The sequence below is a fragment of the Varroa destructor genome, unplaced genomic scaffold (genome assembly GCF_002443255.2).
Source record: "Varroa destructor unplaced genomic scaffold, Vdes_3.0 BEIS01000003.1, whole genome shotgun sequence".
Lineage (NCBI taxonomy): Eukaryota > Metazoa > Arthropoda > Arachnida > Mesostigmata > Varroidae > Varroa > Varroa destructor.
In genome coordinates, this window is record NW_019211456.1 from 55,195,753 (window position 1) to 55,210,934 (window position 15,182).

Here is a 15,182-nt window from a genome sequence, read left to right on the forward strand (position 1 = left end):
TGAACAAAATTTTAACCTTAAAGGTTGATTTAATTAGAAATTATTTGTATGATATAACCACAAATTAAAAAAGCAGAACAATTTATTTCAGACCTTATATTCTTCTTTTATCTAGATCTTTAATCATCTGCTCGTTCTCATTTCACATAGTAATGCATGGTGAAGTTTTTTTCGAGCTTTAATGTTCTAGGCCAACGCTCAGTTGTTAGGTGGCTTCTACAGTGATATTAAGCAATACATATTTTACCACCATTTACCGTCACTTTTGATACAGTAATATTTCTTAAATTAAACTGAAATCAATTACATACATTACAACATTACATAATTTTTGCAGATAGGTGGGGGTGTAATAACTTTGATGAAGCTAATATTAGCTAGCCGGTAGTCTAATGCTAGGCATCACGAGTAGGTATAAACTATTTGCATAGCTGGTTTCTAGGAAGACTTTAGCGTTGAACTCCGCTGAGATCTTAAAGGGCCTTTTATCACAATAGTAACTGCTATAGCGTCATACTGACCGCTAAGCTCCCTGCTTCCAAGGGAGCCATAAGATTTCGGTAACTTTCTGCATCCCTCCTTTGAGTCATCATATTTATTAGATAGTAAAATCACTACTAAAAACCGGAGACATAGGTCTCCGGTTTTTAATGGTGATTAGTGCAAGAAAGTCAGTGACTTAAGATTTCGGTAACTTTCTGCATCCCTCCTTTGAGTCATCATATTTATTAGATAGTAAAATCACTACTAAAAACCGGAGACATAGGTCTCCGGTTTTTAATGGTGATTAGTGCAAGAAAGTCAGTGACTTGACCAATGGCGACACCAATTACACATTTATTTTATAAACAGCCCAAATACTTCCATTCGTATATTCTCGGAAAAAATCTTTATCTCTCATTAAAGAAACTGGGTTTTAGGCTGTACTCAAATTCGTTATTCTTTATGTTGACACATGTTCAATGTGAACTTATTTCATGAAATATACAAAGCGTCTTTTCCAATATGCATCTCTGTTAGAGCTCAAGTTCAAATTAAAAAGTCGCCGTTCCGACAAAGGGTTATGAACTGACTTTGTAATGTATAATGTTGGCCAACAGCAAATGAAAAGGTTGGAAACAAAACCCAATTCAAGAAAATTGTTAGAACTTAATTTGAAACCTAAGAGAAGCATTTTATACCACATCTGAAATCACAGTCCTACGAGAAAACGTTGTATTATTGAAGTCATGTTTAGATGTGAAAAAGAAACTGATATAAAATGTTTATGAGAAGGCAAAAAGTAATGATACATTGGCAATCAATCAGATAGTATGTTGATCAACGATCACTGCACAATCAATCAGTTAATGCTGCCTTTCTGCCTTAAGTTGAAATGTAAACCGTAGGTCAAAGCGGCTTCTTGGGCGCATGACGACGTCGTCCGTTTATTCTATAGCATTAACAAACGGATGTTTTGTTTGCATTGCACTTTTTAGATCCTTAACTTCGGCGAACAGGAGGGTAACTAAGCGACGCGTGTTCGCTGCTTGAATTTAAATTGTTAAATAGTTTCACCATATGATCGAATTCCCTGATTTAATTGATACCAAAATCTGTAAAGTTCGCAGCAAAACTCCAACTTCGTTGAATTTTCAAATAGTTGCATCCTATGGTGGAGTGCCTAGTGCAGCATTGAAATCTGGAAAGATAGCAAAAAGAATTCAGTCACGTGGTTCTCTCAATATCCTTAGCAGAGTTTCACATTTATTATATCGAATTTTCTTTTTAACTTTAAGAATTATACTCAAGTAGGCCAGAATTTCCCCTATAACATATTACTGATGTCAAGACGATCTAAACTCACCCGAAATTAACGCCAAGCGACTTTGGTGACTCCTGTACCAGGTAAGATTTAAGCAGTTCCATGGACACCGCTATATAAAAACGAAATGTCGAGTGAATAAATTGCATTTATAACGGCATCAGTGTCGCAGCGAGACGAGAGGAACTCCATCCATAATATCATGCGTCGCCGTCTATGCTCAAAATATTTCATCTATCATTAGTTTTTAGAGACTGCTTTCGCTCTAATTCAACCGTTACACCCCTAGTTCGAAAAAAAACAATGCTAGTAGCTTTGTTTTTTTCCAACCGAAGACGAGAAATGTACTGCACTGTGGACAGGCTGAGAATATTATCGTTTTAATTATACGATAGAAGTACCTTTGTAGACTCATAAAATTCATCCTACGTAGAACCACTTTATTTTATGGCCTCTTTTTTATCTAAATTATAAACAGGCCAAGTCGGTTCCTCTAGCAGTAGTTATATAGCAATTTATTACACAGTGCGACACATTTGTGATAGATTTGGGAGCACAAAATTAGCGTTATTAAATAATTACTAGATACCAGATATTCACTCATTACAATTTCCAAGACGCTTCGATGATTTAGTTTGCTCTAATACATTGCGATACTTTGTCATTTTTTTACATTTTTTGGCGATTGCACTGTTGTTCATTTTTCTGACAATTTGCAATAAGGCGTACGGCCAATATCTCTTGGCCGCCGTCGTACCCAACGTAGCCCCCTGATTAGCAATAACGAAGACATTGTTAATCACTCACTACATTATATACCGAATTTAGGATCTGTGTAATGTAATAATCTACTTATTACCGAAAATTGCATATGAGTTATATGTCAGATCTACTAATTGTGTATTTGAAGCTAATTATCCCGTAGAATTCTGCTAGGTGCCTGGGTAATTCTGTCGTTCTTATTGCGTATGTAACTCGTTACTTAGCAGCCGGTGCTTTCCTACAGTTGCTTATGTGGTTATAATTGGTGGCCTACATATAGAATCAGGTAAAAATATCTAATTCTGTGGGATCTAAATTAAGCACAATAATTGCTGTATACTCATAACTGTGTGAAAAATATAGTCAGGTGCATAGATGGAATTGTGTGTCTGCACACTAAAAGAATCTGCGACTGTTTATTAGTGTACACACGCACATAGTCAATTAGCAGACATCAAAGGTTTATACCCAAACTTGCACACTCCTACTGAAACGCTGAGCCGAGCAATACGGCAAAGATCATTGTAGCGTTGCCAGGGTTAAGCCAGAAGCTTGATGGAGCGACCGACTGTTGCAACAGAGGAAATTTGGCCGATCAATACTCCAGTCTTCTAGCAAACTGTGAACGTCCAAAAGCTGCTTGAGTGCTGCAAGTGTATAAAACGTAAAGCACAAGGCCACTAACACATTAAAAAGCATTATTTTATAAGCTATGCAATTTCAATATTCGTTGGATTTGCTAATGACAGTAAAAATGTATATATATATCTATATATATATATATATATATATCAAAATCTGGATCTTTCTATACGCATTGTTTTCAAAAGTACATCTGGGGAAAAAATATTTTCATAGAATCTCTTCCATATGTTTGAAGCATCATTTTTGACTGTCACGCGTATCTACCATCAATCATCATCTACCGGGATAATGTGAAATTTACTGCTTATCCTTTGCCGTTGTTAGTCATTATAGGGCTCGCGAAAAATTCGAAATTGATTTTCACAGAAAAAACCTACAAGACGTATCAGACTGGACGAGTAAAACGTATCAAACAGCTCATATCGATGAGCTGTTTATAGGAAACATTGCAGCGGTCACGTCGAATATTTGCCAAAACGACGGAGCATTTAAATAGTTTTGAAGTGTCACCATCAGGGGCAATATGGCAAACGCTCAGACATGGTTTGATCAACCGCGGGTGAATTGATGTACTTTGCGACACGGTTTCTCATATGACATGGTGATTTCCGAGATAACTCATACTGAATCGACACAACACCATCAGACATGCATACGCTATGTAGAAGGCCTAGCAGACGATGCTCTGCGTATGTTAAACACATGCAAAGCACTTGAACAAATAAAGTGAATATATGCGGGCTACGCACACACAAAAGCGATGAGTGAGAGGATGAAAAGCTTTTTCAGTTATAAGTAAATGCGACTCAAAAGAAGACTAGTACCGTAGTAAGATGCGACTTAGCAAGAGAGATCATTAGAAAATTACTGACTAGATGAGGGTAGGCTGGCTAGATCCCTACCAGACATAAGAACCCATTTGATTAGACAAGCTTGACTTCTGGCAGCTAATACAAAGACAGGTGCTGCCAGATCTTGTTTGCAGGTGTCGAAGAATAGCGTGTCTGGTGATATACGGGATTAGCAATGTAGTCCTGACCAGATGATCAGATAGGCACCACCTACTTTTCTGTCACTTCCATCTTAAATGCAAATCCGATGTTGACGGGGAGTAAAAAGCCGAAAGCCGTTGCGGTGAGTTAATCGGCATTAATTGTCTCGATAAATCAGCCTCGCCTAGTGGTGTGTAACCATTAAATGTGTAAACCATTAAAAGACGGCATATTAGAAAAGGGAAGCAATAAATAAAAACGGAAAGAGCTTTTCTGCCGACCTCATTAGCACAACAGAGCAGGCCACCTCGTGTAACCCGGAGTTCGTTATTTTTACAGTTTATGACAACGCCTTTGACGACGAGCTCGTAATCAATTAGTCTACGACCTTCGGAATAGTAGTCTTCGAATGGTGCGCACGTAACTTCATTATGTATTCTAATATATCTTTCTTCGTCTAATATAGTGAGCGTAGGCGAACTGTTTTCTAATTTGAAGCATTTTGTCGTATAAGATGTTATACGCAATCTTGACATCGGGAAAATTAGCTATCAGCAGATTCCTATCCCAAATCATTATCTATACCAAATCATTTGCGGTCTTTTATCTATGCGACTCGAGACACTCATGTACAAACCATGATTATAAAATAATTTGTTTGTATTAATCTAGAAAAATAAAATAATTTTGCTAGGCCATACACTTACAGAAAAACCGTTTTTTTTTGTATTTTATTTTATTAGAACTCAGGTTTTTACAGAAAATCTTAAGTTGGTATGTTTCATACCGACAATATGACAATCCATATTTGCAGTACCAGGGCAGAGATTTTCACTTCCGAGCAAAATCTCAATGCAAATATATTAGGACTTACAAATTGTGACTTTATACAATTTTATGGTTCACAGTGCCTTTTTTTATTTGGCTGTTTTTCTATATCACTCCGATGTAATAACTCAATCTAATTTAAAACTTGCGTTTTGTTCGAGAGTGACTCGATTTAGAATATAGGCTCTTCCTTAGAAGGCAGCGTGGCCTTTTCCGTATTCCTCTACGACATTGTTCTTGCCAGCTCCATTCAAATTTATTTTCCAAATCATTAATATACGGTTTATACCATATATGATGATACTTCCACTTCACATTTGCTATGTTATACTTAATATGCGTTCTAAAACTTTACAAGGCATAAACAAAATCAGATTGTTGTACTGGCTAGATATCAAGCCTGTGACACGCGTGAAACCCATTAAGTAGATTATACTAGACCATTCTACGCTTTCGTAACTCTAGTAGGCGTACGCGTTATGAAGACAATCATGCTAGTGTAAGTATATCTGGTTTGAATTTTACGTCCGATACGATGATTGCTGTGTTGTCATTGCGGTACTGCGGTACTATGTTTCCTGCGGTACTTTCCTATGCTGAATCAGGTTTATTACTTAAAAGGGTCATATCGTTTAAAGAAAATGAGAATATACTGGTTCAGGCAAAATTATATATTTCTTCTCGTTTGCGATTTTTTTAATTATATATAGAAAGTCTGTTATAATGCTTGTGATAATAGGATAAGTACTATTGATAATTTCAATCATATATTATTGAGAACAGCTTATGTCCTTATCGCTTCACTCACCAAAACCGGAAATTTGCTTGACTAATTTATATAAAACAGCATGAAAGGTTTACTTGCCTTTTTTGTACTTACTATCGACGTTGAAAATATAGTAATCAATCTTATTATTTGTGTTTTTCTTTACTTTGTTTCACAGGTACGGCTCGATTCGGCAACTACTAATTCACGCCCGGGAAAGCCAAAACTACATAGTTTTAATGACTTGAGACCGGTGTATACTGGTTCATTGAACACTCAAGTGAAGTCAGTAAAAGCCTTTTCGCTTACTTCGTCTGTAATTGCACTCGCTTTACAGCCATTAATGTTTGAGAAACTCGTGCTTAATCAGCCCGTTTTAACTGGTATGATATTCTGGCATTATAAATAAAGTATATATATATAATATTAAACATAATAACATATTATCTTATGATAGCCTTGACCTGGTTGCCTCGTAACCACTGAAGTGTATACGTACTATACATTATTACAATTTTTTTTGCAAAGTTTTATGCCTGTGCTGGGACAGGAGTATGAATTACTAAAGAGCAAAACGGGCGTTAGGCGATATCAGCAGGTTCGCCATGTATAACACGATTGTCTTGTATGAATGATCTTTGATGAACGCACTTATTGTTTTGAGAACTGGCGCTTATCGATCACTACTTATGTGCATTATTTCCAGAACTTAGATGAATACGGGTGTCTGATATAAAATAGTAAGTTTATGTTGATATTCAACCTAAATTTACTTTAAAATTTTGTCTTTATTTTGAGCAAGGTGTATTTTTAGGCACCGGTTGCCTAGGCTTTATCCTGGGAACGCCTCTTCTTCTACATTACGTTACAAAGAGATACGTAATAGAGTTGCGATTTAGTGCGCAATCTAGGATTTTCGAAGCTGATACTTATTCGTTGTTGCTACGCCGTCAAACACTACGATTCACAGCCGCTGACGTTAACGTTCCTAGCGTTCCCGGGCCGATAACTTCCATTGTGGCTTCAGGAAAGCCTCTACTTATTGATTTCAACCTGTTCACGGTAGGTGTGATGTATATACCAATCTCAACTATGATTGATACAAAATATATTCTCTCGTGTAACGTGGAGCCAATTAGTCTTCTAGTGCATTGCCATTCTATTCAACATCTACTTTCGATGTAAATTTTACTTGATATCTAAATGTTACTTATAAAGGTAAATGTACGATAGCCATAGTTTGTTTTAACTTTTCTGCAATAGTCTTTTTCAAATTCATCTTCTTTATCAGTGTACTTATTTGACGTTCTTTTGATTGTTGTGGGCAGACGAATAAGCTGGTATTGCTGAATCTACCACAGATCCGACGCTCAGACCGTATATTTCGAGATTAGGACACACACGAGCAACTTACCATTTCAGTAATAGTTTATTTCTTACTTTTATAAACGAAATCATTCTTGTATCAGACAAAGGTTTTCTTAAAAACTAGGTATTCTACGCATGAGGTGTTTTTCTAGGTTGTAGTTTTTTTCCTCCGTGCACTTTAGCGCTGATGCAAATAACAGACAATATGATTATTACATAATATCTAGAGCTAACTGCAATTGCAATCTCAACTATGTACAGCTAAGTCGTAAAAGTATGTAAATCTTCTCTAAAAGGCTATATTTAAAGGTTGAGGATAGCCGTGCGAAGTTCCCTAAATCACTGTCTTATAAAAATAAATAAATAAAATAAAGCTACTGTTATTATTATTATTATTTTCATTACTGTTGTCAGTGTTGCTTGTGCATAGCTAAAATAAGTGCTCTGAGTTCTACGTCCGGTACTGCTGTGAAGTGTTACATCAAAGGCCGGGCCTCCATCGCGAAATAAAGTGTGTTCAGGCCTCATTCTAAATTAGATCACCTCGCCTTGTGTCCCCAACTTAAGTGGGCAAACATATCACGGGAACCGCGGTTTATAACCGATGTTCGTTTTTATTAATAGACTCCTTTTTTCTAATTTCATGTTTGCTGATGATCAAGTATTATAAACTATTGTGAGGCTCTCTCTTCGATTTGAAGGCTAGTTTATAATTATTCTTTGTCGGTAAGTTTTACCTGTAATTTGGGTTGCAAAAATATGTTTTACAAAATAGCGGAAGCTGCTCAGAATGTTTGTTCCATATAATTAACCAATATACATTTATTTATTATTATAATTGGTATTATTTTTCATACCAGTGCTGCGTTGATTGTGTTTTGTTGGTATTCTTTATGTGTTTGATCTGGCTTTTGTTGAAATTTGTAGTTGCCCTTTATTACATATCATTATTTATGATCTTTCCATTGATAGCCGGCAAATTGGGTACAAATCTTGGTAAGGCAAAAAATAGAAAAATTGAAGGTTATTTCTTTGCTATTTTAATATAGACAGAAATAGTAAAATGCAAAACAAACACCCCTAGGGCGAAAAATGCTGATGTGGATGACCCAAGACAACTGAAAACATCTATTGCCTTTCCTATTTTTGAAATATAACTGTGTCTCATGATTCATACCTTTTTGGTGCAAGATGATGTTAGTTGTTCAGGTAACAGTATGTATAATGTACCTATGATTACTATTAGTTTTCGTTTTATTTATTGTTAACCATTAATTATCAATGTCGCCACACAAAGGTTAATTTTTGAAAAACGGCTTCTGTTTGATGGAACAAATGGTGCATTTTAGCTTTGTAAATTAATTTTTAGTTATTCTATAAAAATAAATAAAAATTCTTGCAAGCGGTCATACCAGCTAACCTATTTCCCAGTTCAGTGGGTACTTATCTTTATTTAAAATCGAATCGAAGCGATTTTCGACGAATCCAAAAAGGCGAGTAAAATGCGGTTTTTAGGTTGAAGATGTGATTGCTGATTTCACCCAGTCATTTTTAAGTAGTAATCTCAGTCTTAGAATCCTGGTGATACACTTCCACTTATCCAGGCAGCTTTTCATCATCAATTAAAGACGAGTAAAAATATCGATCTAAAATGCTGTTGTTTGCTAGTGCACATGCTTATCTTTGGAGCTCTTAAGCAAGATAGAAATTTATAATCCAAGCGAAACGATGACAAATATGGAACAAAAGAAGATCTTTAACGATATATAATACTCAACCGACAACGAATGAGACAAAAAGCAAAAGTCGTTAAAAAAATAATCATTAACTATGCATTAATTCAATACTATTTCATTTGTAAACTATTGTAGTATGAACTTAACAGGTTAAAAAGCTCTTCAAAAGCTGTCAAACGAAGCTTATTTGACTAAAATACCGCTCCCAATACCAAAAAGACCGTCTCCATTGGGATAATACAGAAAAATGTTTTAAATATGGAAGTTTCTACCTACCCCCTATCAGAGCACGATGATCGGTTCAATTTTGACGAGCACCCTTTGTTCTATATTCTAGGATAAGTTCTATTTTCATCGCCTCCAAAACTGAGCCTCTGTTAAAAACGACGCTTTTCAGTTAATTCTACCAATTGCTTTCTTGTTCATTCCTTGGCGAACATGACTGTTTTTCTGACCGATCAAAAATGGAAAGTCAGGTCATGATGCAAACATATCGATTCTGATATTTCTCACAAGACATCTCTTCCAGTTTTTTTGAAAAGTGCAGTAGAATTTAAGAAAATTTTCAGATTACGAAGTAAACACCTCCCATCCCATTCTTCTACCAATGAAATGAATGTCAAATTTGCAGTGAAACTTAAATCGATTTGGCCTAATATTATTTGATTTTTACTACCTCAATTTCGTAGAAAGTTTTCTGCCTTAGTAAACAAATTATCATGCTTGCATCTTGTTTGTGCGCATGGACGTTTGCTACCGCTTGACGGGCGTCCTGATTTGTAGCGTCAATTAAGGCTTTAATCTGCTTTAAATAAAGACTTTTATTTTTTAACTTAGCAAAATTCTATGGTATGAACTGTACGTCGTTAGGAAACAGACAAAAAGGCTCCGATTTTTTAGTTTAGTATTGAGACGCATTACAAAACATTGCAAAGTTTTAATGTCTAACATCTTTTGATTTTAACTTTTTTGTTGTTTGTTTCATATTTCTGGCATCATAATGGTTTCCGTCCGAGTGTTAGTTACCGTAATACGATTTTGGGATTTCGTTCCGCCAGTCAGCTGATATCTATATTTTTCTGTCTTTTGAACGGTGAACAATACCTGCTCTTCCTTTTGTGGCAGCAGGAGGTAACGCATCTGTACGCTTGGCGGTAGTGCCCGATTAATGAAATACCGAGATCTCAAAGCCCGAGATTGATGTTTTCAACAAGTCGCACCGACTTCAGTTTTCTGGAGATAAGTGGTTCTTTTGATGCGTCCTATAGGTTGAATCGTTGGTCCTTAAGGGTTTTCAGCACGGTCAGCATCCTCTTTCTTAGGATTGATTTGTGCCCTTCCAGTTTCATGAAAGAGTTTTGGATGGCACACTTCCTTGCCGCCAGATATCAAATCTGAAACTTCTGTGGTTCATACAGACGGCTCCTTAAAAAGCTGAAAATTTCATATTAAAATTCTTTACCGTAAAACGCGTTATTCGATTCGCAATCCACGAGAAATATTTGATAAAGACAATGAACGTGTGCACAAAAACTTAAACATCGGTGAACCTGTCTCATATTCACGGGCTACTTCAAGTTTCTGCACCAACTTTTTTTGAAGACTTTATATTCCCATAATTGGTTCGACCCGGAAATACAATTTAACGGTAGGAATGTTTTTAAGAGCGTTTGTTATAGTATCTTCACCTACGATTGGCATCACAACATCAGGTAGATGTTATGTAGGTCAAGAGTGGATTCAGCCTGATTGTTGCACGTATTTCCACCTAACCGCTACGCCTTATTTCTCAATTGCCCCCAATGACCACAAATTTGCGTTAGTAATACGTGCTGATTGGAGGGAGTGGTATGTATCATTGAGTAAGTTGCTTAGGGGACCTCGTCGATCCATAACCAAAGGAGGAAATCTAAAGTTCGTTTTTTTAAACAGTATTTCTGTATGTAGCTCGGGTTCGATTTCAGTGCAGTACAGGAAGCTAACATATGCATAGCGCTATCTTTTGCAACTTCCTTGTTGAAATAAACGCTATTATCTGGGGAAAATTACTCGATTCGGTGAAAGTAGTCTTAAAAATTCCCGTAAGCTGTCAAGAACTGCGTGAAGACGACTGAAATATATTTTCGATTTCGCCACCCAAACCTGGATATTCGGAATGAAGCTCCTGACCTGCAAACCCGGAGCGCCTAATATCGTTCTGGCTGTGATGCATACATTGATATTTTTCAGGCGGAGCGATCTGATTCTGGTCTTAGATGCATCTCAGCTGTTTTTGGGGTCTCATGGATTGGAACCGACAGACACCAATGTGACTTAAATGCTAATTATCCTGTACGCTTAAGAGGCTTTCAAAAAAAGGGTACACTGAGTCTTCCTAAAAGTAGTTTCAGTAAGAGCTACGGATCAGTCTGACATTATCTATGCTGAGCCTCGAAGAGTACCATCGACTCTACCACTATGATTAGAAGCTTGTGCTTTGATCTTTTAGACCGTATACGTTTAGTGTTATCTTAACCAATTCAGCTAAAATCTTTCTTTGCTTGGCGTGTCGCACCTGATCCGTTTCTCTCATAGTTTGCTCGAGCTGTATCTTAAGGTAATGTGATCTCTTGACCATCTTCACCTTTTCTTCATTGACGGTAACTGGCATATCCGTGCCTTTTATTGATTGTCTATAACATCGCTATTAATGATGCGAAGTTTAGCATTTGCGGGAATGTTTAATTTATTCTACTTGCTAGCTCAGCAGCTTTCCGTGTTAGAACTATCATTGTGAAATCGGATGCGAATTTTTACAGGAACGTAGCAATTAAGACGTTTTGAGATAGGGTAGTTATGAGATAGTTCCCAGGTGAATATGCTTCAGCTGAACGCGCCACCGTTCACGACCGTCCCAGCAACTTCTGTTTTCTATAATAAGAAGCTCTTGCAAACAAGACTTATGTAGAAATGATTATTATGTAGAAGTGTTTCTAATTATCCCACGTCTCAATATTGTCGACTGCTACGTGCGCCCTCACCTGACAGAAAATGAAATCAATTATTGAAAAGTTTACCAAATATCTATAAGCGATTCGATTGAGAATTTGAGGTGCGGCAAGGGAAATCTAGTATAAGCTTCCATAGCACAATCCAATACGTAACGAGCGTCTTCGGCAGGTTTTTCCTATCACTTCTTGCTGGACAGCGTTATTTAGTATTCATCTAAGCGATTGCTGTGTCCCAGGAGAGCCGCTTTTTTTTTGCCTTACTTTTGGCAATACCTAAAGAAAACGGTAATCCCAAAGAGCCATCTAGCTGGTGAGGCATTGCATAAAAGAGTTTCTGGTATCGTCACTGCAACTCCTCATAAACAATTTACAGCAATATCTATGTACTATGCGCGACAAAAAGCGTCGCTTCCAGCCATTAATGGCGATTACCTGCGTTTAGCACGAACGGCGCGGGTCGCGCTCACACGTTCGTTCTCCGAGCCGTAAACTGCTACCCATGCGGAAAAAGGGTGATACACCGTTTCAATTCGTTAACAAGCGCCTTCGTATTCGAAAGTGAGCAATATATCGTAGAAACGTCGGAAAATTGAAATTAGGTGAGATCTTAATGTTTTAGCAGTATGTGTTGTCACGACTACGCATATGATATGCATACTGCTGTGCCGAGCTTATATATTTAAAGAAGTTGACAAGAAAGAAATTCTGATCAGTCGCGCTCTTCGTCCGATGCAGGTGTGAAAAACGATTGGAATAAGTAAGAAATAATTTGAAAATTTTTTGGTGCTGTAAAACTATCTTATCCGTGAGAATAGCCTAATCAAACAATCGTCGTCTAAGGATCAGAGCCACATTTGTGAGCGCAAACAACACTGCCTTGGCGTGCTTTTTCTTTTACCCGATAGATATTCTTTAGATGTCTTGGCTGTGGACTGACAGGTCCACCTGTAGACCCGCTTAGCAAACTCATGGATTTCGTTTGCCGCAGATATGAGAGTTACCGCTGGTAGGTATCAACCAGCAGTCGGCGTAACTGAGTGCTCGATAAGTGCACGATATGTCTCTTCAACCTTTGGTGCAAACATGTCCGCCGAAAGGAAAATGCGAGCCTCTACCAATACATTTTCGAACGTGAGCTTTCTTTCGGTTGCCTTTACTACCATATCATCGTTTGGATGCTAGACGCCTTAAGCTGAACTTTTGTGAGAATTAAAGCAGATTTAAATTCAACGATAGGCTGGTCGTAGGTAATTCGGTCTGTTACCTCCGAAGTTACGCTGGTAGTCTTAAGGTGCGGGCATGGTTTAACAAGCTGGGTCATACTTAACTTCGCTTCAATATGCTAGTGCGTTACCGTATCATTTCGCGAAACAAGCATATAGCACGTTATTGCGTTTTCTCTATTGCGAAAATACCGAAATTTCAGATAAACTCTTACAAGAATTAGAATCTTAGAAGAACCTATTGTTGCGAAGTACGCTAACCATAATTCAGTGTATTGAAGAAACATGTATCACTTATAAGTAGATCTTTCCAATCTTGATACAGTCGTTGCATAGTCTTATGGACAGTTAACATCTCCATGGCTGCACTATTTAACCGGATCTGTTTCACATGGATATTGTTTTGCGAAATTGAATCAACACGTGTTTGAGATCTAGTTCCAAAGTTAAAATGCAGTAAGATGCGTTGCATGTAAATACGTCGTATTCGAGACTTACGTAGCCTTGAGCAAGTAACCCACTGATACATAGTCGGATATGTTCCTATATAAAACCTAAATCTGGCTAGAATCTCATTTAGCAAGCATCAATGGCACATGTATTGAACTTCAAGGAGCACTCTGTCGAACTGTTTCTATGTTCGTTATCCTGTTTTCAGTCTTCTCCAATCAGGATCGTCAGCCGCATTGGCTATCCATTTAATCTAACAATCAAAGAAGCCTATATCTCTCGTCTAGCGTAGAAATTCCTGGCTATATCTGGTTCATGTCATATTTACAATATGCCATGGTGATATTATATTATTAAATAATCGGTATTGTTCTCAATAACATGTAATACTATAAGGCGAATAATTTAAATCGTTCTCACTTAGCTGTTCTACGCTATACACATTAGACACTGAATGCCCGTAGAATGCTACAAGTTACATTATTTATTACTATTTTTATGAAAATTTTTATGGAATAATAGTTAACACGTATTTGACTTTCCTATACTTCGTGCATTTTGATACAATTTACAGATAAGGTATACATTTTTCTTTGAAGATTACCAAGTAGGTATACTGCGTAATCTTCGTGTACTCATCTTCATGAAACCCAACTTCATTCTTGTGTAGAATTCATTCTTGATATGCTTTTGTAAATAACCATAGAAGGATCGTTACACATTGTTTTAGCCGCATTTTTATTCCTAAAACATGAGAGGCGAAGATATAGGGGCGTTACCGCTATTATAAGTTCGCATTGCTTCTTTTCAGGATGCTGACGCGTACGAACACCTTTTGGGGTATGACAAACCTCTTAATCTTCAGTTCAACGAAATCAAATCAAATTCGTCATGACAGCGTAGACGATCGGCGTATTAACTATATATTAATAAGCGAACATATGTGTGCGTAGACGGTTGATATATTGTAAATAAATAGTTAATAATTATTAAGGATTTTTAATGTTTAGTTGAAGGCTCTGTAAACTGTGGCGCCAAATACGGCGCAAAGTCTTCGTTATCTCATGGCTCACCTTTTCAATGTGAATTTTGCACAGACTCCTTATGTAGTAAACGCGCATCCTCTATTTTCCCCCGATGTAGTAGTGCTCTCCCTTTTTAACAAGCGTTCACTGCTTTGACCAAGCACATAGACTGAATATCGATACTTAACATATCTAAGAAGAGATAATTGATTTGCTTATTAAATAATTTATATTAAGTTCTAAAAGACAATATGTGCTTTCATTCACATCGAGCAATTACTAGTAACGATATTATTCTAAAACGAATTACTCTCACGAAAACGATTTTAAGATTTTTTTTGTGCGTAAATTTGTTTTGAAGTAAATTACTCCGGTTAAGAACAAAGATCAAGGATAATTCGTTTACGAAGAGAATAAATCTTACTGGAAGCTTCGTAAATATTTGGATTTTTGTAAAAATTCATATTTCTTCTAGGCCTCAATACAGTTCTTTAATATACAACCGTTGAGAATTTCTAAGATGTATCAGTGTAAAGGTTGCATGGTTTTGCCAATATTGAACCAATGAGGGAAGATGTGTTAGTCTCTCTAGC

General features: G+C 36.8%; 1 protein-coding gene and 1 long non-coding RNA gene across 5 annotated transcripts; one reads left to right on the forward strand and one right to left on the reverse strand.

Moving 5' to 3' along the window:
- Positions 1–809: 809 nt before the first annotated feature.
- LOC111248302 (uncharacterized) lies at positions 810–4,584 on the reverse strand. 2 transcript variants are annotated; one of them, XR_015323213.1, is made up of 4 exons: positions 4,485–4,584; positions 3,003–3,213; positions 1,847–2,018; positions 810–1,681 (listed from the first exon to the last, which is right to left on the reverse strand). It is a non-coding gene; the product is annotated as an uncharacterized LOC111248302 (long non-coding RNA). The 2 variants fall into 2 exon arrangements; XR_015323212.1 differs by lacking the exon at positions 4,485–4,584 and adding an exon at positions 3,589–3,902.
- Positions 1,674–14,553, forward strand: LOC111248301 (transmembrane protein 70 homolog, mitochondrial). 3 transcript variants are annotated; one of them, XM_086982845.1, is made up of 5 exons: positions 1,674–1,887; positions 4,184–4,345; positions 5,976–6,180; positions 6,600–6,859; positions 14,376–14,553. In XM_086982845.1, exons 2-5 carry the CDS (start codon positions 4,310–4,312, stop codon positions 14,457–14,459), a joined length of 585 nt encoding a protein of 194 aa, XP_086838971.1. In that variant the 5' UTR covers positions 1,674–1,887; positions 4,184–4,309; the 3' UTR covers positions 14,460–14,553. The 3 variants fall into 3 exon arrangements, with proteins under 3 accessions (XP_086838971.1, XP_086838972.1, XP_022656156.1); XM_022800421.2 differs by lacking the exon at positions 1,674–1,887 and adding an exon at positions 4,543–4,615 and having other exon boundaries at positions 4,279–4,345; XM_086982846.1 differs by lacking the exon at positions 1,674–1,887 and having other exon boundaries at positions 4,175–4,345.
- The last annotated feature ends 629 nt before the right edge of the window (positions 14,554–15,182 follow it).

What these genes read in the sequence shown, in the direction of transcription:
- LOC111248301 (XM_086982845.1), top strand. Translation starts at nt 4,310, where the DNA reads ATGTTGACGGGGAGTAAAAAGCCGAAAGCCGTTGCG. An exon ending in AAAAGCCGAAAGCCGTTGCG is followed by an intron (nt 4,346 to 5,975) that starts GTGAGTTAATCG and finishes TTTGTTTCACAG; the next exon opens with GTACGGCTCGATTCGGCAAC. An exon ending in TTGATTTCAACCTGTTCACG is followed by an intron (nt 6,860 to 14,375) that starts GTAGGTGTGATG and finishes GCTTCTTTTCAG; the next exon opens with GATGCTGACGCGTACGAACA.